The sequence below is a fragment of the Pelodiscus sinensis genome, chromosome 10, assembly GCF_049634645.1.
Source record: "Pelodiscus sinensis isolate JC-2024 chromosome 10, ASM4963464v1, whole genome shotgun sequence".
Taxonomy (NCBI): Eukaryota; Metazoa; Chordata; order Testudines; family Trionychidae; genus Pelodiscus; species Pelodiscus sinensis.
This window is the reverse complement of record NC_134720.1, coordinates 16941958-16967234: the sequence shown is the minus strand read 5'-3', so window position 1 is coordinate 16967234 and position 25277 is coordinate 16941958. Positions and strand designations below refer to the sequence as shown.

At 42.8% G+C, this 25277-nt stretch overlaps 1 protein-coding gene across 1 annotated transcript in view; it reads left to right on the top strand.

Annotated features, from left to right (window-relative positions):
* Positions 1–25277, top strand: part of CUL3 (cullin 3) — a 105556-nt gene that overhangs the window by 10479 nt on the left and 69800 nt on the right. The window contains exon 2 of the mRNA XM_075937566.1: positions 16785–16982. Within this exon, the coding sequence (XP_075793681.1) occupies positions 16785–16982 (198 nt within the window). The remainder of the gene's footprint in view (positions 1–16784; positions 16983–25277) is intronic.

The window sequence follows — 25277 nt, the reverse complement described above, 5'->3', positions numbered from 1 at the left end:
GCCCCCGACTTGTGACGTGATTGGTTCCGGGGGAAGCATTGCAAGTTGGGAGCATTATAACTCAAACCCTCATTTATAATAGGTGCTGTGCGCTGTCGTAAATGCGGGCCAAGGACATATATCAGGGATTTTCGGCCCCTTCCACACTTACAAAAATGGTTGTAAGTGCGGGGGGGTTGCAAGTCGGGGCCTGCTGTAATCCATTGCAGCTGTTCACATTCGCTCTTCCAATCCAGAGTGTTGAAATGCTAGACTTTTCTTCCCCCTTGCTATCAGTGCTTCCCCTCTCCCCCCAATTTTTTTCTTGTGGGCAGGCACTGGAGAAACAATGCTTGTGAATTTGGGGAAAAATAGGAACTCTGTTCAGTGAGTTTAGTGGTGGAAGATGCTCTGTAAACTTCCTTGTACAGCTGTTAATTCATTGCTTTCTTCCCGTGTTGTTCCAGTGTCAGGATTTTCCAGGCAATGGTTCCTTGTGTCCCAAAAATTATGGTAAAGATGTTAAATATATAAGAGAAAATAGAAGAAGTCTTTTACATCGTGCACCAATATAGATTACCCATAAAATTTTAAATGCATTATAAGTTTCTTCAAACAGATTGGAAAAGTAGGCCTTTTTGTTCCTTTCTGGCCTCTTCAATAAAAATTCCATGCAATGGTGTGGCGGTATCACTAGGGGGAAAAAGTACCTTCAAGCCCAGAATGGGTTTAAAACCTTTCTTTTCCCTTATGCTTCTTCTTTTGCAACAAGTTCTAGAAAATCTCGTAATTCTTAAGTTTCTGAACACTTTACTTTGATGAATAATCTTAGAATCATAGAATCCTAGAACAGGAAAGGGCCTCGATAGTTCGAGTCCAGTCCCCGCCCTCACAGCAGGAATAAGCACTATCTAGATCAGGGCTACTCAATTTTGGAAGCTTTGGGGGACACAATGATACTCACAGCATGTTCCGAGGGCTGCAACTTAAGTGTGGTTGCATATATGTGCAAAAAGCTTCTTTCACAAAGTTTCATGTGAGACTATACAACATGCAGGCCCCATTTAAGTCAATTCTGCTAATATTAATAAAATGTAATATTTACCCGATTTTCACGCATATGACAGTACTCCTAATGAGCAATGACAGTTCAGGAATTTAAATACTAAAATGCATATCAACCATTATATTGACTTGCCATTGTGTAGCATATTCCCAGTGGAGGCCAAGTTCAAAGGATTCCTCCCTGCACCGCAGGCCGCAAACAAATGGGTCGTGGGCTGCGTGTTGAGTAGCCTTGGTCTAGATCATTCCTGGTACATGTCTGTCCAATCTGCTCTTAAATATTTTCCAGTGCTGGCAATTCTACAACCTCTCTAGGCAATTTATTCCAGTGTTGAACCACCCTGACAGGAAGTTTTTCCTAATGTCCAACTTAAACCTCCCTTGCTGCAATTTAAGCCCATTGCTTCTTGTCCTATCATCAAAGGCCAAGGAGAAAACATTTTTCTTCCTCCTCCACTGGGGACTCTTGTACATTTCAGAGCTGGCACGCGGTGTGCAGCCCAGAGTCAGTGGGACTTCCTGCTGGCCCCAGGCTGCACACAGAATTCCTCATTGCTCCTTTGAAATGTATAAGGAGCCCCAGTGGGGGCTCTTGTACATTTCAAAGGAGGAATGCTGAAGTGCCTATCAACTAGTCTAGTAGTCAATGGAAATTCCGTTGACTACTCAACTAGTAAATTAACCATTACTTACGATCCTTTATATGGGATCGTTTCTGGTGGGGTTTAGATCAACATTGATATTGGGAAGGTATTGAGTATTATCGCTTAAGGAAACTGAATCAGAGCTGAAAGGCTAATGAATTAACAGATTGGTTTACATTGGGAAGATGGTACTTCTGAGTAGACCTTAGTGCCTTCCAGAGAAATTGGGGCATGAGAAGTAATTTTTCCTTTTCTTACTAGTTCAAACTAAGACTTGGTAATAGAGCATCTGCATCATGCTCTAATGTGAGGTTTTTTTTTTGTTTTTGTTTTAATTCTGAGCTTTTTAGTAATCAATAGATATGAGCTGGCAAAAAGGAGAAATTAATGATCTCTGCCTTCTGTGTATAAAATCAGTTAGCTGTTTTTTTCTTAGTGGCTATTGTCTTTAAACATCTTTTAAAGAAAATTTGTCAGAACAGATCTTGAAATGTACAGAATCGTTTTATTTTAGGTTTGGATTCTTGCATAGGTTTGGGAAGCCCTACATCAGTGGCTTTCAACCCTTCTAAACTCCCCTTTTAGAACTATACTTTATCTCTTGTAATCCCAAGTTGTACCTCATTTAAAAACTAGTTCCTTACAGAATTACACAAATGCAAGTGTCATAGCACACTATTATTGAAAAATTGCTTATTTTCTCATTTTACTGTGTAATTATAAAATTAATTAATTAGAGCTTGAGGTGTAAGTAAGTGGGTGCGCCCTGGTGCGCAGCTCCCGCAAGAGCTAACCTGTGCTGTGGCACAAGTTAGCATGGAGCTTTAAAGAGCCAGCAGGGACCTGGGTTGCAATAAGAAATTTTAAGCTACTGTCATCACTGATTGGAATATAAATATTGTACTTACATTTCAGTGTATAGTATAAACAGCAATATAAACAAGATGCCCGTATGAAATTTTAGTTTGTACTGACTTCACTAGTGCTTTTTATATAGTCTGTTGCAAAACTAGGCAAATATCTAGACACATTTATGTAACCCCCTCCCCCTGAAAACATTTCTATGCCTGCAGGGGTATGTGTACCCTCATTGAGAAATACTGCTCTGCACAACCCTCTTGTATCAGCTAATTTCATTACATTAAGTATTTATTAAAAACATTGATTCTACAGCAGTTCTCCATCAGTGGCTCCCAGACTGACTTAGTATACTGCATCTACAACTCAAAAGTACTTTGTGTACCACCATCATAACTTTAATCAGTGTACTTATAATAGATTCCCATTTTAATATTATATTCAAGTGGGGATATATGGAAAGAGAAAACTACTGTTTTGTATATTTAGCATTAAATGGTATTACAGCTCGACTCTCTAGTCCGACATACTCTGGTTCAGCAACATCAATGGTCCAGCTTGATTTTAGCTAGCAGGATGTCCACTTACAGACAAAAAGTTTGTTTACAGCCATCAGCCCTAGTTTTCAGAGTTCTGTACTGTTGTTGAGCTTTAATTTACCCCTAAATGTCTTCTAACAGCAGTAAACAGTGGAAGTGTTGGTAATACTGCTAGACAATATTGACCTCCCATGGTCAGGGTCTGAAGGTGTTGACTAGCGAGGTTCAACCTGTGGAAATATTTACCAAAGCTAGGATGGGGAGACACAGGTTCAGGTCCCCACTCTGCCTGATTCAGAGCACGTTGCTCCTCCCACCCCCTCAGTTGGCCTAAAGGCTGAAATGTAATGCCACTTATGTGAACAAACACACTTTATTTGTTATAATAATCACGGGAGAAGCTGTTGTATGAAATGTTATTTGAAACACTTTAAATCCTACACAAGGATTTTTGAAGGAGCCTAGGGGATTTAGGTATGCATACCCCATTGAGGTTGATGAATAATTCCAATAAGTAATTATTTTATATTAATGATTATTTATCATTAGGCTCTGATTGTCGTACAACACCTTACTCCATGAATAGTTCAAGTGACTTCAGTATAGCATAACATGGCACTGAGTGTAAGGTAAAGGTTATAATCCTTACTACTTATAATTAGTCAAAGGAATTCATAAATATCAGTAGTAAAAATAATCTTCAAAGTAGCTCATAAAATACTGTGCCTGTCACTGTTGCATAATATTTTTAGTGTATGAGGTTGATATTATCAGGTGGGGTTGACTTAACAACTGCACATAACGCTTATTTTGGAATTAGGGTTGTTAAATTTAAGTTTCCAGCAACCCAAAATCTCAATCGGATAAAAAAAACAGCGAAGTACATACAAACCGTATTGCAAGTACTTACTCTTATGTGCTTATTGAGTCTTGTTTCTATTGACTTCAGTGGCACAGGATCATGTCCTAACTCCGATTCATCCTGTCTGCCACCTCTGCCAGAATGACCAGTAATCTGTGACGACGTATTACGCATGTAAACATATTTCAACATGTAAATGAACATGGACAGGAATCTTAATTTGTGATTGCAAATAAAATGAAATTAACCCTCTTTCCCATTAAAACATATTGAAGATGATTTTCAACATTATAAGGTGCATATATTAAAAATATTTAATGGGTTGTTTAAAAAGGTAAGATCAGTGTTAAGTTGTTTAAATGTAAAAATCTAAGTTACAAGCAACTTTGAAATTCACATTTCTAAGCTAATAGGAAAACTTTTTTTATAAAAAGAGTCCTTGGTATCACTGAATCACCAAGGTGATGATTTTCCAGTTTGAGTGTATTATTATATTAAAGGTAAATCATTAAAATACTGTCTTAATTTGTAATTAGAAACTGTTTTTGGAACTGATGTTGGTGGCATGTGACAAAAGGACTTCCTTGCATGCTTTGTGTCAAATCTGAACTAGGTTTCTCTTTCATAAATTAGTGTGCTGCAGTTTTTATTGTTTCTTGATGCCATTTTGTTCTATTTTGAGTGGAGGATGTGTAAGAGGAGTTAGATATCAGTGTTTGCATTTGTTCTCCCATTTCATTCAAGATGGATTAATTTTTTTTACTCTAAATATGAGCTTTTGGTAAACTATTTGCTGTCACTTTAACAGATCATAAACAAGGCAATTTACTTGAATAGAAGAGGGAGGCATTGAGATGTGGCTCGTATATTAGCTAATTTACATTTGTATTGTAGATTGTAAGTTGGACCAGACAAAACAGACAGCTCTCCTTCCTGGATACAAAATATTTAATTCATCTCACACAGCTTTTTGTTAAGCAAGAATCCAAGGATAGTTTCTGATTGTTCATTCTTCCCAGCCCAAATTACCGTGAATACTAATACACCATTCACCAGCCTGACTGGATCGCTCTGTGCAGAGAAGTTTTCTAACCTGTTTTGAAACCAGTTTTATAAAAGTGCTTAGGCTGTTTTAAACACCTGAATCTAGGTCTCTCAGCTTTGGCTCTAACCAAGTTTAAAATTAGGTTAGGTTGAGCTAGTTTTAAAATCAGTTAGAAAAAATTCTTCTATGTAGCCAGCTCTCTCTCTCTCTCTCTCTCTCTCTCTCTCTCTTTCTCTCTCTTGCCTAAAATGTTAGGGTCAGATGTTTTTGAAATAAGCACTTTCATTATGACCTCTCTGTAATATCTGCTAATCTTTTATGTCCTGAGACACTATGGAGGTGGAAATAGAAATGTCTAAATATTTTCAGCAATCTTTGGTTAATGTTATAGACAATGTCTGTATTTGGGTTGTATATGTAGTGAGCAAGACACATGAAGTCATTCTTCTGCTCTACTCTGCGCTGGTTAGGCCTCAGTTGGAATATTGTGGCCAGTTCTGGGCACCACATTTCAAGAAAGATGTGGAGAAATTGGAGAGGGTCCAGAGAAGAGCAACAAGAATGATTAAAGGTCTAGAGAACATGACCTATGAAGGAAGGCTGAAAGAATTGGGTTCTTTTAGTTTAGAAAAGAGAAGATTGAGGGGGGACATGATAGCCGTTTTCAGGTATCTAAAAGGGTGTCATAAGGAGGAGGGAGAAAACTTGTTCATCTTGGCCTCTGAGGATAGAACAAGAAGCAATGGGCTTAAGCTACAGCAAGGGAGGCTTAGGTTGGACATTAGGAAAAAGTTCCTAACTGTCAGGGTAGTCAAACACTGGAATAAATTGCCCCGGGAGGTTGTGGAATCCCCCATCTCTGGAGATATTTAAGAGTAGGTTAGATAAATGTCTATCAGGGATGATCTAGACAGTATTTGGTCCTGCCATGGGGACTTGATGACCTCTCGAGGTCCCTTCCAGTCCTAGTATTCTATGATTCTATGCTGGTCTCAATCTTTCCGTACCTGGCTAGGGACCTTTTAGTTTACAATGATGTTTCTGTTGGTCACAAATTTTTATTTTAAATATAAATTTAGTGATTGGAAAAAGAATTAATAGATGTGGACAGAAGTTGTCTTTATACACAGAACCAGGAAAACGTGGATAATAGTATTCTGTGATTAGCTATTATTTATCAGAGCCTAAGAGCCAGCTAAAAATAGGGCCCCACTGTACTTCAGTAGTACAGAGTAGAAGACAGTCCCTGCCCTGAAGAGCTTACAGTCTAAATAGACAAGATAGAAGTGAGGCTGATGACAGCGGGGAGGGCGAGGGAGAAGGAGGCGATATGTAGAACACACAAGCAGAGTGAACAATGGGATGGCAGCAATTACTAGGAATTTTGGATGTCATTTTAAATATAAAGTTTAGGGATGTTAAGTAATGGTTAATAAGCTAATTGACTTAAGGGAGCGGGGGAGGGCTTGCTACTGCTGCTGCAACTCTGCATTTTAAATGTAGTAAGAGCTGCTGGGCTTTGCTCTTGGGGGCGGTGTGAGTCGGGGCTCTGGTACTGCTGCGGCTCTGTTTGGAACTGGCTTTTAAACTGCCCTCGCCCCCCCCCCCCCCCCAGCACCAGCTCCCCCTCCCTTTGCTGTCTCTGTATCAGAGCCAGTGGAGGGGGAAGCAAGTAGTTGAGTAGTCATTCTCAGCTACCCGATAAGCTTATGCCTGTTGGGTAGTCAACTACTCAACTAGTTGCTTACATCCCTAATAAAGTTATTAATTTTCAAGAATAAATTTTAAATTTATAAAGAGCTTTTATATAACTTTTATAGCTTTTATGTTAACTCTTTTTGTTTCTTAATTGCTCAAGAACCTGTGGCTGCTCTTGTGTACAGTCACAATTGAAACAAATCTGTGAAAACAGTTACTTTCCTAGGAATTCATAAGATGTGAAAATTGTGAGGGGCTGGGTGTTGAACACAGAAAAGCATAAAAATAAAACCTGAAATCCAGAATAACTAATTTCTTTATGAATGTGTGTCAATCTTATTCTGCTGGAGCAATTTCTAGAAGAGAAAGGATAGTTAAATTTGTGGTCATTGTTTAAATTTCTCAATCTCCAAAAATGGTCAAACACTGCTGGATCAAGATAAAGATAGTTTAAAGTCTATTTTATTTTAATAGTGCACTGAGTATTGTTAGGTGATGAAACTCCAGCAAGTCTGCATGTTATGGTCAGGGAAAGCAATTCTATATCTTGTTGCTGTTGCCCTTAATCGAGAGAGGACAGTTCTTCCCAATTTAGATTTATTAAAATATTACATTGTCATTGCAAATTGTTTTTGCAACGCAGCCTAGCCTTTTAATTTAAAAACTCATCTTCTTTCTGTCTTCCATCCTCCACCTGTGTCTAAGAAATGAGCTCTGAAATAGGTATGTAAAATCCTGTTTAATTGATTAACCGATTAACAGATTAAAGTGGAGGGCGAGGGGGTCACACCAGCCCAAATAGTGGCCCACCTGCGACTGGGCTCGAGGAACCCCTCTCTGCCCCGGCAAAGGCTCCAGCAGCTGGACTGCTTTGATCTGTGGTGCCTGCCATGGACAGACTGCTCAAGCGGGCCAGGGTGTTGTGTGGACAGAGGCTGGTCAGAGCAATCAGGGTCCCTGCCCATGACAGGTGGGGAGCTATTCCAGCCCCCACTGGTTGAGGTTAACTGGTAAGCCCTCACTCTTTACTATTTAAACATTCACATCCCTACTCTGAAAAGCCCATGAATGCAGCAATGATTAATTTTTAATTTTTATTTTGGAAGTTAATATAGTGCAAGAATTGAACTCTACAAATGAACAGAAATTCATTATTTTAAAACATTTACAGCAGGTCTAAGTAAATCAGTAGCTACAACTCAAGAAATGAGCAAGGAAGAACATTTGGGAACTGACTATTCACCCAGAATTGCTAATATAGATCACTGAGCATCCTTTTTTTTGGTCCAGGGTGTTCTCATTGGTGCAGGGGTCCACTTTAGTGGCTCATACAGCAGAAACAGAGCTTTATTTTTGTAATAATACTTATGTCAACTGTTATCCAAGGATCTCAGTCTAGATCTCAGAAGTACATAAATGTTCTTATGACATCACAAACTAATTTTTGTGTCTTTTCATTATGATATTGGAATGTTCAGTATGTTTGTGTTTTTATGGCGACAGTTTTTGTTACAGCTATCTTCAGAAAAACATTTTAATTTTAAATATTTTCATTTGTGACTACATTACAAGCTAAACAATCCAGAGGTAACAGTTCATTGACATTCTTCCTTAATTTTGGCCAGGATAAGGTCCTACATATTTTGAGCAAATGTTTAAACAGACCTTTTTAAAAGAAGGGGATTAGGGGAAGAGACTAAAGGACTCTTGCAAGAGTGTATACTGTATAGGAGACTTATTTACTCCTGCAATACACATAGTCGTTTAAGTTTTATTAGAAAGCTTTGGCTTGCTAGAAAACAATTGCTGCAAAACAAGTAAACTATTTTTGATGTTTGAACAGGAGACAATGTTCCCTTAATTTGTCATGATAAAACTTCAGCAAACCCATTTCCTACAATTCATTTAAAAAAAAATTGAGTACCAACAGTGTTGCTGCTACTTGAGAGATAATTAATTGAAGGAGAATAGTGATATAAGTGACTAATTGACTAGTCGACTATACGATAAGCAAAACCTTATCAGATAGTCGACACGCTAGTCGACTAGTTGCTCCCCCGCCCCTTGCTGCCTCTATCCTAAAGAGGCAGCAAAGCGGGGGTGGGGGGGGAGGAGGGAGGGTGCCGGAGGGAGCTGGCTTAAAAGCGTTCCCCCCAGCTCCAAGTCCATGAGAGGGGGCAGAGGTGCAGTGGGGACTCTTGTATGTTTTAAAGTTGGAACACTGTGTGGAGCCCGGAGCCAGCGGGGAGTCCTTCTCTTTGAAATGTACAAGAACCCCAGTGGGAGTACTTGTGCATATCAAAGATTGAAACACCTGGTAAAACCTGGGGCCTGCTCAGGACTCTGAGTTCCCCCCTGGCCCCAGGCTCCACACAGCCTTTCAGTCTTTGAAATGCACAAGAACTCCTCCTGGGGCTCTTGTACATATCAAAGGTGGAACGTGGAAGTTCTTATTGACTAGTCAAATTGTTGATGGAAATCCCAGAATATGAAGCTACACTGAAAGATCAAATATTTAATATTAAAATATTAAAAGATAATATATTTCAAATATTCTTTGATAGCTTTGTAAAGTTGTTTTCTATAGCTTGGAATTTCCCTTTTGTTGTTTTTCTTCAGTTCTCTGAAGTTTACTTCATTGCCACTAGACTGTGTGTGTAGGGGTGGGTGGGTGGTCGGTCCTTAACTCAATTTTCGTTTTTTGGAAATGAAAATGTACATGCTTAATTAAAATCATTGTCCTGGGGTGGAGCTGGGGATTTGAGGTACAGTAGGCAGGCTGCCCTGGGGAGAGAGGACTATCTCAGCCCTCTCACTGCAGCAACTTGGGGCCAGGTGAGAAGAGTCTCGCCATAGCTGCTGCTGTGCCTGATGGAGCTGCAAGGAAGGGATGCGTGTCCCAGGCTGGGGCAGGTCCAGGTTAGGCTGGTTGGGTCCCCTGGAAAGACCATCTGTCCCCTGGCACTGGGAGCTGTTGGGCAGCTTTAGGTTGGGTGCCAAGCCTGGGGATGAGGTGCCCCCTCTTCTGGCCATAGTATGGAACAGATGCGTCTGGGGGTGCTAAGCACCCACTCTCACAGCCCCAGCACAGAGCTGCTACAGCTGGAGGGGACTGGCCCAATAAAGAATGGCTGTGCTTGGGCTGGTGGGGAAAAGATTACACCTGCAGTATTCACTCAGTTATGTCAATTTTGAGGACCGTATTTGATTTGGTGAGTCTGTCTTTTGTGTCTGGTTATTATGAGAAGCAATCCATTCCAAGTACATCTTCTTTTTTTCTGGCAAAACCAAACCCCTTACTTTGCTTTGTTATGATAAGAGGAAGCTGAGCATCACATTAGATGGTCCTAGCTGTTACTGTTTAGGAGGAGTTCTTGAACAAACAGGCTCACTGAAGGACGGACAGTCAGATGGACGCACATTTCTAAAATATATAATATTAACATTTTGAAGATGGTGATGGAATCATAGCATTGGAAGAGACCTCAGGAGGTCATTGAGTACACTCCCCTGCTAAAAGCAGGACAAATCTCAATAAATTCATCCCAGCCAGGGCAGCATCAGTCCAGGTCTTAAAAAGCTTTAGGGATGGAGATTCCACCACCACCTACCTAGGTAACCCATTCCAGTGCTTTACCACCTTCCAACTGAAATAGTTTTTTCCTAATATTTAACCTAGACCTTCCCCACTGCAACTTGAGACTACTGCTTCTCTTTCTGTCATGTCAATCCTGAAAACTCCTTCAGGTAGTTGAAGGCTGCTACCAAATATCTCCCTCCCGCCCCTCCCCCCCTTCTTTAAAATACTGCCAGCTCTCCTGGACTCCTTTCCCTTTCATGTTAGCATCCCAGGGGATTCTGCTCATCAGGTCTCTGAGGGAGTCAAAGTCTGCTTTTCTAAAGTCCAGGGTGTGTATTTTACTACTCTTTTATTCTTTTGGTCAGGATCCTGAAATCTACCATCTCATGATCACTGCTTCCGAGTTTGTCACCCACCTCTACTTCCCCTATTAGTTCCTCCCTGTTTGTGAGCAGAAGGTCAAGCTGTGCATGGTCCCTGGTCAGATCCTTCAGCACTTGTACCAAGAAGTTATCCCCAACATTCTCCAAAAATTTCCTGGGTTGCCTTTGCACTGCCATATTGGTCTCATGGCTTTATCATCCTTGAGTTCTCCTTTATCATCTTATCGTCCAGTGGCCCCACAGATTATTTAGAGAGGTTCCTGCTTCTGATGTATTTTTTTTTTTTTTTTTTTTTTTGGCTACAGCTTTTTGAGTTTTTGGCTAATTGTTCACATTCTTTTTTGACCTTCCTAATGATATTTTTACACTTAATTTCCCAGAGTTTATGCTCTTTTCCGTTCTCCAAACTAGGATTTAACTGCCACTTTTTAAATGATGCTTTTTTGTCTCCCACTGTTTCTTTTACTTGGTTAAGCCAAGCCATCATGGCACTTTTTTTAATTCTTACCGTGTTTTTAAATTTGGGATATATATTTAAATTGAGCCTCTATAATGGTGTCTCTAAGTTTCCATACAGCTTATGGGAATTTCTGTACTTTTTTTTTCTTTTCTCATTTTTTGTGTAGTTCACCCTTTGGAATTAAATTCAACAGTGTTGAACTGCTCTGTTGTTTTTCCCTCCACAAGGATGTTACATTTATTTATATTATGATCACTGTTTCCAAGTAGTCCAGCTATTCATCACTATATAGTCGCTCCTTGAGTTATGAACAAGTTATGGACCAACACGTGGTCCGTAACTCAAAGTGTTCATAACTCGGATCCCATAGAGTTACATGGCAACCATGCTGTTCATAAGCACGGATCGCTGTTTGTAACTCGGATCCACATTTACGACAGCTTTGGTCATAAGTGCGGATGGTTGTAAGTGGAGGTGGTCGTATCTCAGGGAGCGGCTGTATTCACCTCTTGGACGTGGTGCTGCGTTCCCCCTAGGACTAAATCAAAAATTGCCTCTCTACGTGTGGGTTCCAGAATCAGGCTGCTCCAAGATGCTGCAGTCATTGATGGTGTCAAGGAACTTGATCTCTACATCCTGTCCTGAGGTGACATGTATCCAGTCAGTGTGGGATTCTTATAGCCTCTCAAATCTGCTTTAGCTCTTCAGTCACTGTTACCATCCTGCGAGGTGGTTGGTGATACATTCCTCTAGGGATGTAAAATCCCAATTAATCCGTTAACCAGTTATACATTATGTTAACCAAATGTTTAACTTTTTAACCAATTAAGTGGGATCCCAGTCTCAGGGCTGTTGCTGCTGCCACCACTGCCAGCAGGAGTTCTCTCAGTCCTGGGGCTGCCACTACTGCCAGCAGGAGGCCCCTGGACCTAGTCCTGGGGCTGCCACTGGCTCCCAGTCCCACTACTGCAAGTGGGGGGAGGGGTCTGCTCTTGAGCACTGGTTAACTAGTGTAGCCAGTAAGTATCACCCAGTAACTGGTTACCCGTTCGCATCCCGAATTCTATATTTTTATTCTTATAACATGGAATGAATATCCATAGAGATTCTGTGATACCGTTTGGTTTATTAAAGATTTTTATTTCATTTGATTCTACACTTTCTTTCACACGTAGTGCCACTCCCCCACTGGCATGACCTGTTCTGTCCTTCTGCTGTATTTTGTATGGTGGTATTACTGTGTCCCATTGATTACCCTAATTTCACCAAGTTTCTGTGATTCCTATTTTATTGATTTTTTTTTTTTTTGTTTAATTCAAGGCACTCTGGTTCACCTACCTTATTTGGACTTCTGGGGTTCATATATATAAACACTTAAACTTTTCACCTGTCTGCCACTGATGTGAGTGAATGAGACTCTTTTTCATTTGACTGTTTCTCATCAGATTTTACCTGTATTTTATCATCTTCCAGCCTCTCTTCTTTATTAGCATATAGAGAATCTCTAATTATAGACCCTCTCCTAAGAGATGGCTCTGTCTGATCCATACCTGTCAGCTTTCACCCAGTACTTAGTTTAAAAACTGCTCTGCAGCCTTTTTCAATTTTAAATGCCAGAAATCTGGTTCCATTTTGGTTTAGTTGGAGCCTATCCTTCCTGTATAGGCTCCCCCTTTCACAATACTTTCCCAGTTCCTATTAAATCTGAATCTTCTCCTTCCTATACAGTTGTGTCATCTACACATTGAAACCGTGCAGCTTTGCCTGCCTGGCGCTGCATGTGAACTAGGAAGCATTTTGGATAATGCTACCAGGAGATCCTGGATTTAATCTCTTACCTAGCAGCCTAAGTTTGGCCTTTAAGACTTTTTTGTGGCTCCAGATCATTCCCTCATCTCATGAAAAGCTAAAGAAGAAACCTCATTTTAAAAGTTCGCTTTCTTCTGCTCTCTCTCCAGCTGCACTTGCCAAATATTGTTCTCTCTTAAAAGAAATTACTTGTTCTCTCTTACATGTGGACACCTCCAAGATTAAGGAGTCAGTTCAGCTGGAGAAGATTTCAGTACACCTAGGGCAGGAGGAACAGTCTCCTTCACAGTGAGGAAACTGCCTCCTCCTGGCAGCTGACAGTGATTCATCCCTACTTCTAACATAGCATCCATAAGGAGTAGGGATATAAAATCCCATTTAATTGGTTAACTGGTTAAACATTGTTTAACTGGTTAACCAATTAAATGGGGGCAGGCAGGGCTCCTCCCACCCGCTGTGGCTGAGCTGGAGCACCCCCTTTTGTGGCAGGCCCTTTGTGGCTGGAGTAGCCCCCTCCCCATGGCAGGCAGGGAACTTCTCCAGCCCCCACTGTTTAACTGTAATCAGTAAGCATCACTCAGTAAGATAAATCAATTAACCATTCACATAGAGAAAAATAGTATGTTGCCTCATCAATGAAAAAGGAGGAATCTTCTCCCAAAGATGGAAGAGGAGAAGCCATATACCTCCAAGGCTGGGAGGAGTGTGGCCACCTTTCGCAAGAGGAAAGGAAACAAAACAAAACAAGTACAGTGACTCATTTCTAAGGGGAGCAGAGACATCTAACTGCAGGCCTCACATAGCCTCTCAAGAGGTGTGCTGTCTGCCAGGGCACCAATGTGACAAGGTACAGAGTGATTGCCAAGCACCATCTGGCCCTGTATCCCATATGATTGTGAGATAGGACCCTGAGTAGATCAGAAATGACAGCAGTGTTCTCAGGGTAAGGGGAAGGAGCTGGCGCACAGGTGTGTGTTCTCATCTGTCCTTCCCTTCAGTGCTAGGGGACCAGACAGAGACAGACATATGCTGCAAGTGAATGCCTGGCTGAATGGATGGTATTGCCGGGAGGGCTTCGGCATCTTGACTACACAATGTTTTTCAGGAAGGACTGCTGAGTAGAAGATATTTTCTTGATATTACTTTGTCTAGAATAAAATAATAAAATACTTGGTAGTATTAGAGTATCCCTACACCTTTAATAGGACTGATGGCTCCTGGAAACTGAGTTGCAACCCAGTTTACCATATGCTAACTTCAAGACAGAAGTCATCTACTGCAGTCTTTATTATTAGTTAAACTACAGAACTTTGCTGCCCTCTCTCCTCTGGTCATTTTAGTGAAGTCTTTAAATAAACATTGTACCAAAAATATTTAAAATGTATTGTAACGTGTAGTTAGAACAGAAGACTGAATCAGTACCAGCTCTGCTGCTAACTCACTCTGTAGCCTTTGGCAAATCATGAAAGCTCTATTTCCTAATTGTGCAATGAGTACATGTTCTGTAGCGTTGCTGACCGTATTTAATGGTGGTTTGCAAAAAAAGTACTTCATCTGTTCTAAATACTTGTTCGTATAAATATGTATTTCTTCAACACTCACCACTATTGCCCTAGGTGTGTTATACTAAATTAGAAACAAGTCTGCTTCTTCAAGACCGGTCCAACAATGAAAGTACACCATCGTCATCCCCTACAATAGCAGGGCCGCATGGGCCCGCAAAGGAGACGGGAGTGCCTGCACTGCCAACAGCTGCTCCCCCCTGCCCGTGAGGCCATTTTTGCCAGTGGTGGCACTAGGACTGAGGCGGCGGCAGGAGGAGGAGGTGCCTCGCTCCCTCCTCGCCTCTTGATAATAGCATCTCAGACGGGGCTCTGCACTCTGCCCACATGGCCACTTTTGCCAGCAGCAGTGCTGGAGCTGAGGTGGCAGCAGGAAGAGGCGCTTTCCTCCCTCCCTCCCTTCGTAATGATGGCCCGGCTGGGGCTCCGCGCTTCTTCCTCTTAACCCATGGGGGCACAAGAAGCGCTTGGGGAAGGAGGGGGCGCAAAGGAGGAGAGAGCGTATGTGCTGCCAACGGCTGCTCTCCTGTCTGCGTGGCAGTAACAGGCACACTTCCTAGAGGCAGCCTCACTCTGGGGAGTGTTGGGGTAGGGGGAGCAAAGGGGTGTTGAGTGAGGGTGTGGTGGGGTCACAAGGCAAGAGGATGTTGTCATGGGCTATAGGGGGAAGAGGTTAAAGGGTCAAAGCGCATGGGGCGTAAGGGTAGGGGTCAAAGGATGTTAGGCACTGGGGAGCAAGGGGCTGGGTTGAGGCTAGGTGGCCAAGTAATGTATTTATATATTTTCATATTTCTTATTTACATAAGGAATATGCAGATATTCAAATAACATGTTACAGGTCTGCTGAAACTTTGGGTTTGACTGGTCCCTGGCATAAAAAGGTTAGGAATCACTGACCTTCAGTCCCCAGCTTAAAGCCCTCCAGTGCATCATTGACCATCTACAACCTATCCTGGAAAACAGTCTTCATACTCACAAGCCTTGGGAGACAGGCCAGTCCTTGCCTACAGACAACCCCATAAGCTGAAGCAAATTCTTTCCAGCAGCCGCATATCACACCTCAGACATATACATCCAGGAACCTACCCCTGCAATGAACCCCATTACCAACTCTGTCCACACATCTATACAAGCAGCACTATCACAGAGCCTGACCACGTAAGCCACAACATCAGGGGCTTATATAACTGCTCATCCTCTAATGTGATCTATGCCATCAAGTGTCAGCAATGCCCCTCTGGCATGTATATTAGCCAAACTGGACAGTTTCTGCTGCAAAGAATAAGTAGTCACAAATCGGATATCAGAAATGGTAACGCACACAAACCTGTATCGGAACATTTTAACCTACTTGGGCACTCAGTCATGGATTTAAAAGTTGCCATTATTCTGCAAAAGAATTTCACAAGCCAATTACAGAGAGAGAGAGTGCAGAACTGACTTTCATTAGCAAATTTGACACTGTTTCCCTGGGCCTGAACAAAGACATTTACTGGATGGCCCATTATAAAACTAGCTTTCTTTACATTTAACACATCATTGCCATCAAAAACGTAAGTATAGTGCACTTCCAGCCCATTCAGTTTGACTCATTAGCACTGGTACTACTTTTTTCCCCTCTCCCTTCTTTTTCTGTCATAAATTCTGAGCATTCCCCCTCCTTTTTTTCCACTCAAGGTCACCTGAAGACATGGGTTTTGCCTACAAAAGCCCATGATACTATATATGTTTTTGTTAGTCTCTAAGCTGTCACTGGATTACTCATGTTTAGAAACAACTTCTTTGGATCACTTCAGTAAAATCACTGCTTCTTATTTGTCACATGTGAAACCTGTACCTTTTTATGATGTATGTCAATTAAAATCTTAATTAAACAGGTGGGGTTTATACTATGACCTAAAATTTGACTGGGTGTTTGTTAGCATGGGTCAAAACAAGAGATTGGTGGTTAAGTTTAGGGGGAAAACAAGAATTTTCTTCCTGTGAAATCAGGGTTGAATTCTATGAAAACTGTTTGTTTTGTTTTTGTTTTTGTTTTAAAAACCTTTTTCCTTCAAAAATACAAGCAATGCCATTGGCTTGAAAAATCGTAGCAAATGCTGTCTTTGACCCAATGGAGTTCATCCTTATGAATCTTACCAAATCTGTTGTTCTGAGATGCTAATAAATGCCATATGTTTTGAATCAGAAAACAGAAGCCATCACTGCTGTTTTCAAATTCTAGTGGTTTCTAGCTAATTTTCTGGGAGAGACCGTTCTTAATTCAGCAAAATATTAATCTCTTTTCTTCAATATTGCAGATGACCATGGATGAGAAATATGTAAACAGCATTTGGGATCTCCTGAAAAATGCAATCCAAGAGATCCAGCGTAAGAACAACAGTGGTCTCAGCTTTGAGGAACTGTATAGGAATGCATATACCATGGTGTTACATAAACATGGAGAAAAATTGTACACCGGACTACGAGAAGTTGTCACTGAGCATCTCATAAACAAGGTATGTAATTAAATGAAATTTAAGTCCGTATCCTCCTTATTGGTATGTAAGATGAACACCATATATGTGTGACTTGTGACAAAAATCCAAATTTTGATACATTGCTTTAAAACTAATGTTTTTACTTGGGATGTTGGAGTGTACATGACAAACTGTTTAATTGATAAAGAGATGCTTATTGATTAATGCAGTTGATTGCACTCAGCCTTCCAGGGAGGCGGCTTCACTGTGGCAGGGCAGCAAAGGCTCCTCCCCTGAAGTTGGGCAAGCCAGGGCCACTAGCTCTGCTCCCAGGGAGACTTCCCCGTGGGCTAGGGATGTAAAATTTTTATTATTTGGCTAATTGAATAGTCAAAGCAATTTGCATTGACTAGTCGATTAGTCAGTAAAGGTGCTTCCATCTTTGAAGTGCAGCAACAGCCCCAGGGCTGTTGCTACACTTCAAAAGTGAAAATGCTGCGGGGAGCACATGGCCAGCGGGAGACTCAAGCAGTCCCCCACTGGCCCTGAACTCCCCATAGCGTTTCAAAGCAGCAGCCCTATGCGGCGCCCAGGGTTGGACCCCAGGCTCCACATGGCACTGCCACTTTGAAGCACTCCCTCCTCATCCCCCCCTTCTCCCTGCTGCCTCTTTGTGATAGAGGCAGCGGTGGAGGGGAAAGCAACTAGTCGACTAGTCATTCATATCCCTACTGTGGGCTCTAAACTTTACACTGCAGAGCCCGCAGTGCATGTAACTACAGGCAGTCCCCGAGTTATGCGGATCCGACTTATGTCGGATCCGCAGTTACGAACGGGGCGTTCCTCTCCCTGGTCTCCAGCAGACCAGGGAGAGGAAGCAAAGCGGCGGAACACGTGGGCAGCGGACAGGGCTGTCCGCTGCCCACGCGCTCCGAGGCTTGGCTCTCCTTTGCCCCTCCCCCCCGTCCCCCTGGTCTGCAGATCAGGGGGACCGGAGGGAGGGGGGGGTAGGCAAGGCAGAGCCAAGCCGCGGAGCGCCCGGACAGCTGACAGCCCAGACGTGTCTGGGCTGTCAGCTGATCGCGCGCTCCGCGGCTTGGCTCTGCTTGGCTCTGCTTTGCCCCCCCCCCCCGTCCCCCTGGTCTGCTGACCAGGGGGAGGGGGGGGGCAAGGCAGAGCCAAGCCGCGGAGCGCGCGATCAGCTGACAGCCCAGACGCATCTGGGCTGTCCCGCTGCCCCTGTGCTCCATGGCTTTGCTCCGGACACCTGTTGTACAGCAGCTGGGGCGCTGCCAGTTGGTCCTGTAGCGCCGCTCTGGGCGCTACTGGACCAACCGGGCAGCACCCCAGCTGTTCTGCCCCAGGCGTCCTGATTCAGCCACTGCTGGTCAGATTCAGCAGCGGCTGAATCAGGACGCCTGGGGCAGAGCAGCTTGGGTGCTGCTGGGTTGGTCCAGTAGCGCCGAGGAGCGGCGGTGCTACTGGACCAACCCAGCAGCACCCCAGCTGCTCTGCCCCAGGCGTCCCCAAGTCAGCCGCTGCTGAAACTGACCAGTGGCTGACTACAGGAAGACCCTGCCCCAGGCTTCCTGGAATCAGCCGCTGATCAGTTTCAGCAGCGGCTGAATCTGGACGCCAGTTCCGACTTACATACAGATTCAACTTAAGAACAAACCTACAGTCCCTATCTTGTACGTAACCCAGGGACTGCCTGTACTGAAATTTTCAGTGGTTACAAGGTTACCATATTACACAGCTTTTAACTTTGTGTATATTTTACATTTTACTTGTATATAATCTCAGTGTAGGACCATAGGCGTGCACAGCACATTTGATTAGGGTGTGCACCCATGGCATTTTTTTTTAAAGGCAGTCATTTATTGAATACTCATTCATAAAGGACATTATTTTTATTCATCAAACAAACTAGAGAAACTAAAACTTAACTTTCTTTTCTTTTTTAAATTAACAACTAAACTTTACTTAAAAAATGCAAACTTTTGCTTCACCCCCAGAATCACCTGGCACCTACACCTTCCCTTGGCCCTGCACCCTCCTGGTGCCTTCCCTTTGCCCTCTTTTTCCCTGATGCCCACCCCCACCACCCTCTGCCCCATTCCCCTCATGCCCCTGTGCCCTCACACATACCTTGCTCCATCCCCGCCTTCCTCATGCCCACCCCTTCTTTCAAGCCTTCTCCCAGCACCTCCCTCCCTCCCTCCCCCTAATCCCCAATGCCCTTACCCTCTCCTCTCCCAGCATTACCCTGTCCCCCCTCCCACTGACATGTCCCCTCCTGCCCTTTTCCTCATTGTCTCCACTTGGCCCCCTGGCATTTGTCTCCCTCCGCCACCCTGTCCCTTGGTGCCTTCCCTTTCTTCTCCCGACTTTCCCCCATGCCCTCAGCACAAGTCCCTTCCTCTCCCACCTTTTCCCCCTATCTTTCCCCTTCTCCTCCCCTACCTTACCTTTACCTTCGGCTTCTGCCTTCCAGTTTCCAGGGCTGGAGTCTGTGGTTGAACCCCAGAAGTCCCTGCAGCCCTGGCCCCAGCTGCTTCCGGGGCTCCAGACCACGTGCTGAGCCTGGAGCCGGGCTGCGAGGTGCCACGCTCGGGCATCTCCCCTCTCACCTGTTGCGCGGCGTTTGAGCACTCTACACACGCACTCCCTCGGCCCTGTAGTGGTTCGTAGATGGCCGGTGCGCGGCGCCAGGGAATTTAAAGTGCGGGGCTGTGGTGCTCCGTCACAAATCCCCCTCCTCCTCCAGCAGCCGCCAGCCAGCCCTTTGAGACATTACGGTGTGCCTGGGCACACCCAGCACACCCTGTGTGCACGTCTGTGTAGGGCTAATGTTGAGCATAAGATTCTCATATTAGAGGTACTGTTTGTTTAAACTACTAATGAATAATGAAAAATACAAATTTAAATGCTTATGAATTCAAGTTTGTGGCTGTTTGACAGCATTGAGTAGCTTTCTTGGATGAGCTCTGTTTCACTCACTAATATTGGTAACCCCATTTTTTTAAATTGAGGATCAAACTACATCCCAGAATAATAATTTGCTTGTTATGGGGGGCTGTTCATGAACTAATGAAACATAGCAGAGCTGGGATTATATTATGTAGAAAGAATAAGGAGAGTATCATTCAATGCAGAAAATCAATTTGACAAAAAACATCCTGAACTGTCTGAGTCCTTAAATTTCAGTTTTTAAAATACACCTATTTAATTTAGCCGAAAATTGAAATTAACAATCCTTTTGATTCTGAAGAGAAGATGTAGGCATCACGTCTTGCCCCAAACCACTGACTGGATCTGTGTGGCTTTGTCTTGTGAGGAAAAGCAGTCACATTTAAATTTGGTATAGCTAGCTCATGTTAGCTAAGCCCAGGTTTGACTTGACTTTTTTCAGAGTTGAAATAAGACTTATTACTCTAAAGAGATCCAGAAATTGTGAGAGAATCTAAGATGCAGCTTGGAAAAAAATCTGTTTTCCCACTATGTCCATAATATGTAGTGACCCAGGCCCTCTAGTAGAATCATAGCATATCATGCCTTTACTTCACTCAAACTGTGCAGTAATCAGTGGACTGCTTCCCATTTTTGGTGGTCATTTCAGGTGAAGAAGTCTTAAAAACTGTGCTCCAGACCCCTTAAGTCTACAGTATGCTTTAGATACAGTATATATTTCTTACACTAAGTGACTGCAAGGACAGGTTGAGTGTAAAGTGACTAAAAGATTTTGCACATATGTCCTTTTATTTATCATATTAACATCTTAGGGACATTAATTGTCTAGACTAGTAACGATGTGGTAAATGTCTGAGACTTAGAACCATGTGCCTGTAAACACCTCTGCTGGATTAGCATCTGCTTAGTGGTGTTTACAGTCTACAATAGGAGCTTGTTTTTGCTACAGAGGGATTTAATAGGTCTATTGAAGACCTGCTAAATGGATCACAGATCACTCTCCTGTTAATTCCAGCCCTCCCTCATAAGGTAAGGTAAGTTGACAGGAAAATTTCTCTTTCTGGTTTCTCCTGTCAGCCCAGCACTGTGTAGTTACCTCCGTAACTTGACGTAAGCTACATTGACTCAAGCTACATTGTTTGTGTAGCTGAAATTGGTAACTTAGGTTGACTTAACCTCATCATGTAGATTTGCCCTTAGTAATGAAAGATTACTGTGCAGATGTGCACCTGGTTAGATAAGAGGTCAAAATAATTTTATTGTGGCAGTTCCATCTTTTCTGCTTATCATTTATATGTTGCTTAATATGAGTGGTTTTTGAAAAAGGAAACAAAAAACCTATACATGTTTAGGAAGGGCCAGTTGTGATAACTGCAAGTGACTCTAAATGGCAAAAGTTGAGTAGGGCTTAGGTATTATAGTGCAGCTATAAACTGTATAAACACACCGTTTTTACCTTGATATTTTTTCATACAATTAGTTTTTTAATCTGGTGCTTATGAGAGCTTTATACAAACTCACTTATGTCTGGTAGATTCATATTTTAAACAAGTAATGAAAAGGCCCCTGTATGGGCATGTGCTTGTGCTCACAGAAAAGTGTAAAGGTGATTTGAAAATTATCAATATTTGAGTCCGTATATACAATTGAAATACCTTCATAAAAAGTTGCTGAATTTTAATCTTTTTAAATTAGTTGGTTTTAAAATGGTCAAATATAGAAAACTAATAGGTGAGCCCCATTGTTGACCGGGAAAAGTCATTTCGCATAGATTACAATTATAGGAAAGTTCAAGAAATTAAATATATGTCATAGAATTTGTTAATTGCTTGCATAAGGGAAGTAAAAGAACAGCTTTAAATTTGTAGGATTTCAACTTGAAACTTTCTTCTTTTTATTGCATAATTATGATACATAGTAAATTTGAGTCACTCAAAGCTTCCAATACTCTTTCTGTAACTAATTTGAATTATTTTTTGATTTATAACAGTAAACATTTTCTTTGCACTAAAATGACAGTTGAATAGGTGACTTAATTTTAATTTTGTTGGCAAATCTTTTTTATGAACTCTAATCCTAATAGTCATGACTTTTTTCTGATGAAAACCAAAAATAACTATTTAAACTTTTCACCCAGCTGTTTTCTGGTATCATAAGTAGTGCATTTAGTGGCAGGATTGTTTACAAAGTTTGGTATCTATAGGTAATTACAAAGTATGACTTTATTTTCCACAGACAAATCACAAACAAACTCTTCAAAATATCTAATTTTTGTACACAAACTAGTTTCCCTATACTTAAAACCATTCACATGAAAAGTTGACTTCCCAGTAAAAGTGCAGAAAAATAACAATTGAATGCTAAGTCTTCTTGGTTGGCTTTGGGTCTCCTCCTCCCTCGCACCCCGCCCCCCAGGTCTTCAATTTCAAAACCAATTCCTGTATTCCTTTATCTCTGACTTCCAGCTTCAGAATGTGACAGTGTGGTTATGTCCAGAAAATTGATTGTATGAAATGGAACTATCTTAGTAACTGAAATAAAAAATAGTATTTCAGGAACAGGTAGTAGATATAGGTTCAATTCTGAAATTAGAAATCTTTTTCATATACTTGTTGCAAGAACATGAAACAATTAATTAATTTTATCTATGTAACAGCATTTTCATCAACTGAAAATGTAATGACAAAAAAATCTTCATTGGCTCCTTCCAATCCTCCTCCTTATGTTAGCATTTTAAACCTTAAGCATATACTTAAACACTCACTAGAATGAATTCTAGCCACATGTCGTCGCTTATCTACATATTCGAAGAACAAAGGGTGGATTCTAGGGCTGGTTGGAATAAATCTGATGAAATTTTTTAGCTAATTTGTCAAAATCAAAACGTTGTGTCTTGATTTGATGAAGTCCTAGAGAAACCTGCCTGGTTTCCTGCCAGCTCATCAGCTAGACTGCATTGGACAGAGGGATTACAGGGTCTGTGGATCTACGGCAGCCCCACTGAGTAGATGGCTTTGGAATTGGAATTCCATTCTTTTCTGCAAGACCTCAATTTTTTGATAATTTGAAATTGGAACAAAATTGTGGTTAATAGACACTGGCGATTAGTGAACTGCTACTCAGCTATTTGAAAACATTTTTTGTGGTTACCAGTTTGGGGGGCAAGTTTATTTTTCTTATGTGGTTAGGAACTTTTGCTCTGCTATATTTAATTGCTTATTGAAAGTTGTGTTAAAAAAAGTTTTTAGGAAAAAGTTACATAACTTTTTAAAAAGCAAAACCAACCTAACAAACAAAAAAGCCCCAAAACCAAACAAGAAACAAACCACCAGTAGGTGATGTATTTTTGCAATATATTTACAATCATTAATATTTGGACCTGTCACCTGCTGACCCCAATGCCACTTGTGAAGACTAGCACAAAAATTAAAATGTAACAAGTATAAAATTTAAATGGGATAAAATTAAACATAAAACCAGGTAGCGCCTAAAACCAGGTGGTATATTAACTTTAATACTTTTATCTAGCTATGCCACTCACACAGTTCATATATGACGTAGGTCTGAATTGTTGTAGGCAGGGGAACCCTAGTTTTTTGTGTGTATTGAGTAGTTAATGAGATTGAAAATAGCTACTTGCAGTTACAGGCAGTCCCGGGGTTACGTACAAGATAGGGACTGTAGGTTTATTCTTAAGTTGAATTTGTATGTAAGTCGGAACTGGCGTCCAGATTCAGCCGCTGCTGAAACTGACCAGCGGCTGACTACAGGAAGCCCGAGGCAGAGCTGCTCTGCCCCGGGCTTCCTGGAATCAGACGCTGATCAGTTTCAACAGTGACTGAATCTGAACGCCTGGAACAGAGCAGCTGGGGCGCTGCCTGGTAGGTCCCCACAGCGTCGCACCTCGGTGCTGCGGGGACCAACCCGGCAGCACCCCAACTGCTCTACCCCAGGTGTTCCCAAGTCAGCTGCTGCTGAAACTGATCGACGACTGATTCCAGGAAGCCAAGGAGCGGCGTTGTGGGACCAACCCGGGAGCGCCCCAGCTGCTCTACCCCAGGCGTCCGCGCGAAAAGCCTGGTCTGCTGGGGGGGGCCCGCGTCATGCCGCCCGCGTCCTCCGCGGCGAGAAAAGCCGCGCACCCCAGCAGACCAGGGAGACGTGGAGCAAAGCCACGGAGGACGCGAGCGGCGGGTAGAGCATACTAGAATGTGAATTCTAGTATGTGAATAATATAAAAGGCCGTAAATGTCTGCATTTCTAATCTGTTAGTTTGCAGATGACAGCAAGTTAACTTACTTTTGGGTGATGTTGGTTAATTATCATTTATCATATATATAGTAGCCCATTGTCTGTCACTCTGTAATGCTGAAACCCTGGCTGTTCCCTCTGGACAGCGCTGTTGCCTCCTGCCGTGGTGCTCAGCTGACTTCTGCGCCGCTTAGCTGGGCCGCTGCACGGGAGCAAGTGGTGCAAGCTGCTGTTTGGGCCCCACGTGCTCCCCATGCAGCCAGCTGAGCGGCGCAGAAGTTGGCCGAGCGCCATGGCGGGAGGCAACAGCACCACCCAGAGGGGACAGAGAGGGGGCGGGGCCTGGACGAGCGTGTGTCCCTGACGTCAGGAAAGGGTGCCGGATTCAAAAGGAGGAAAGTGGAGGAAACCGAGAGGAGAGGAGGCAGAGGACAGCGAGAGAGAGAGAGATGCAGGAGGAGGAGGAGAAGAGAAACTTAGTGAGAGGCGGGAGGGGGAGAAGAGAGAGAGAGAGAGAGAGAGAGAGGGCGAGGCAGTAGGAGGAGAAGAGAGAGGGAGGCCGTTTGCACTGCTTGCTCCCGCGCAGTGGCCCAGCTGAGTGGCGCAGAAGTCAGCCGAGCGCTACAGTGGCAGGCAAAGGGGGGGCGGGACGGTGATGTACGCGCCCGGGGGGGGCCTGGACAAGCATGCATCCCCGACGGAGACAGAGGAGAACGGAGAGAGAGTGAGAGGCAGGAGGGAGAGAAGAGAGAGAGACGGAGCGAGAGACCAAAGGCTCCGGAGAGAAGACCAACATGGAGAGACCTGAAAATTCCGTCTTATGATGGGCTAATTGGCTAGTTATGTAAGAAATAACAAGTAGTGTTCTTTATTCTATATTATTATGGTGTTGAGTGTGAATGGTTTGCATGTTGCAAGGTCACTGACATATATGCATCCAAGGTGAAACTCACCATAGAGTTAAAGATGCCATGCAGTGACTTCTGTCTCAGTTGTAAAGGGTATTGTATGGATTCATCCACTGTCCTTTGTCTAACAATGAGTAGTAACTCCTACATGTCTCAGGATACTACAACTCCAGTACCCTCAACTCACCTAACAACATTGTCAACC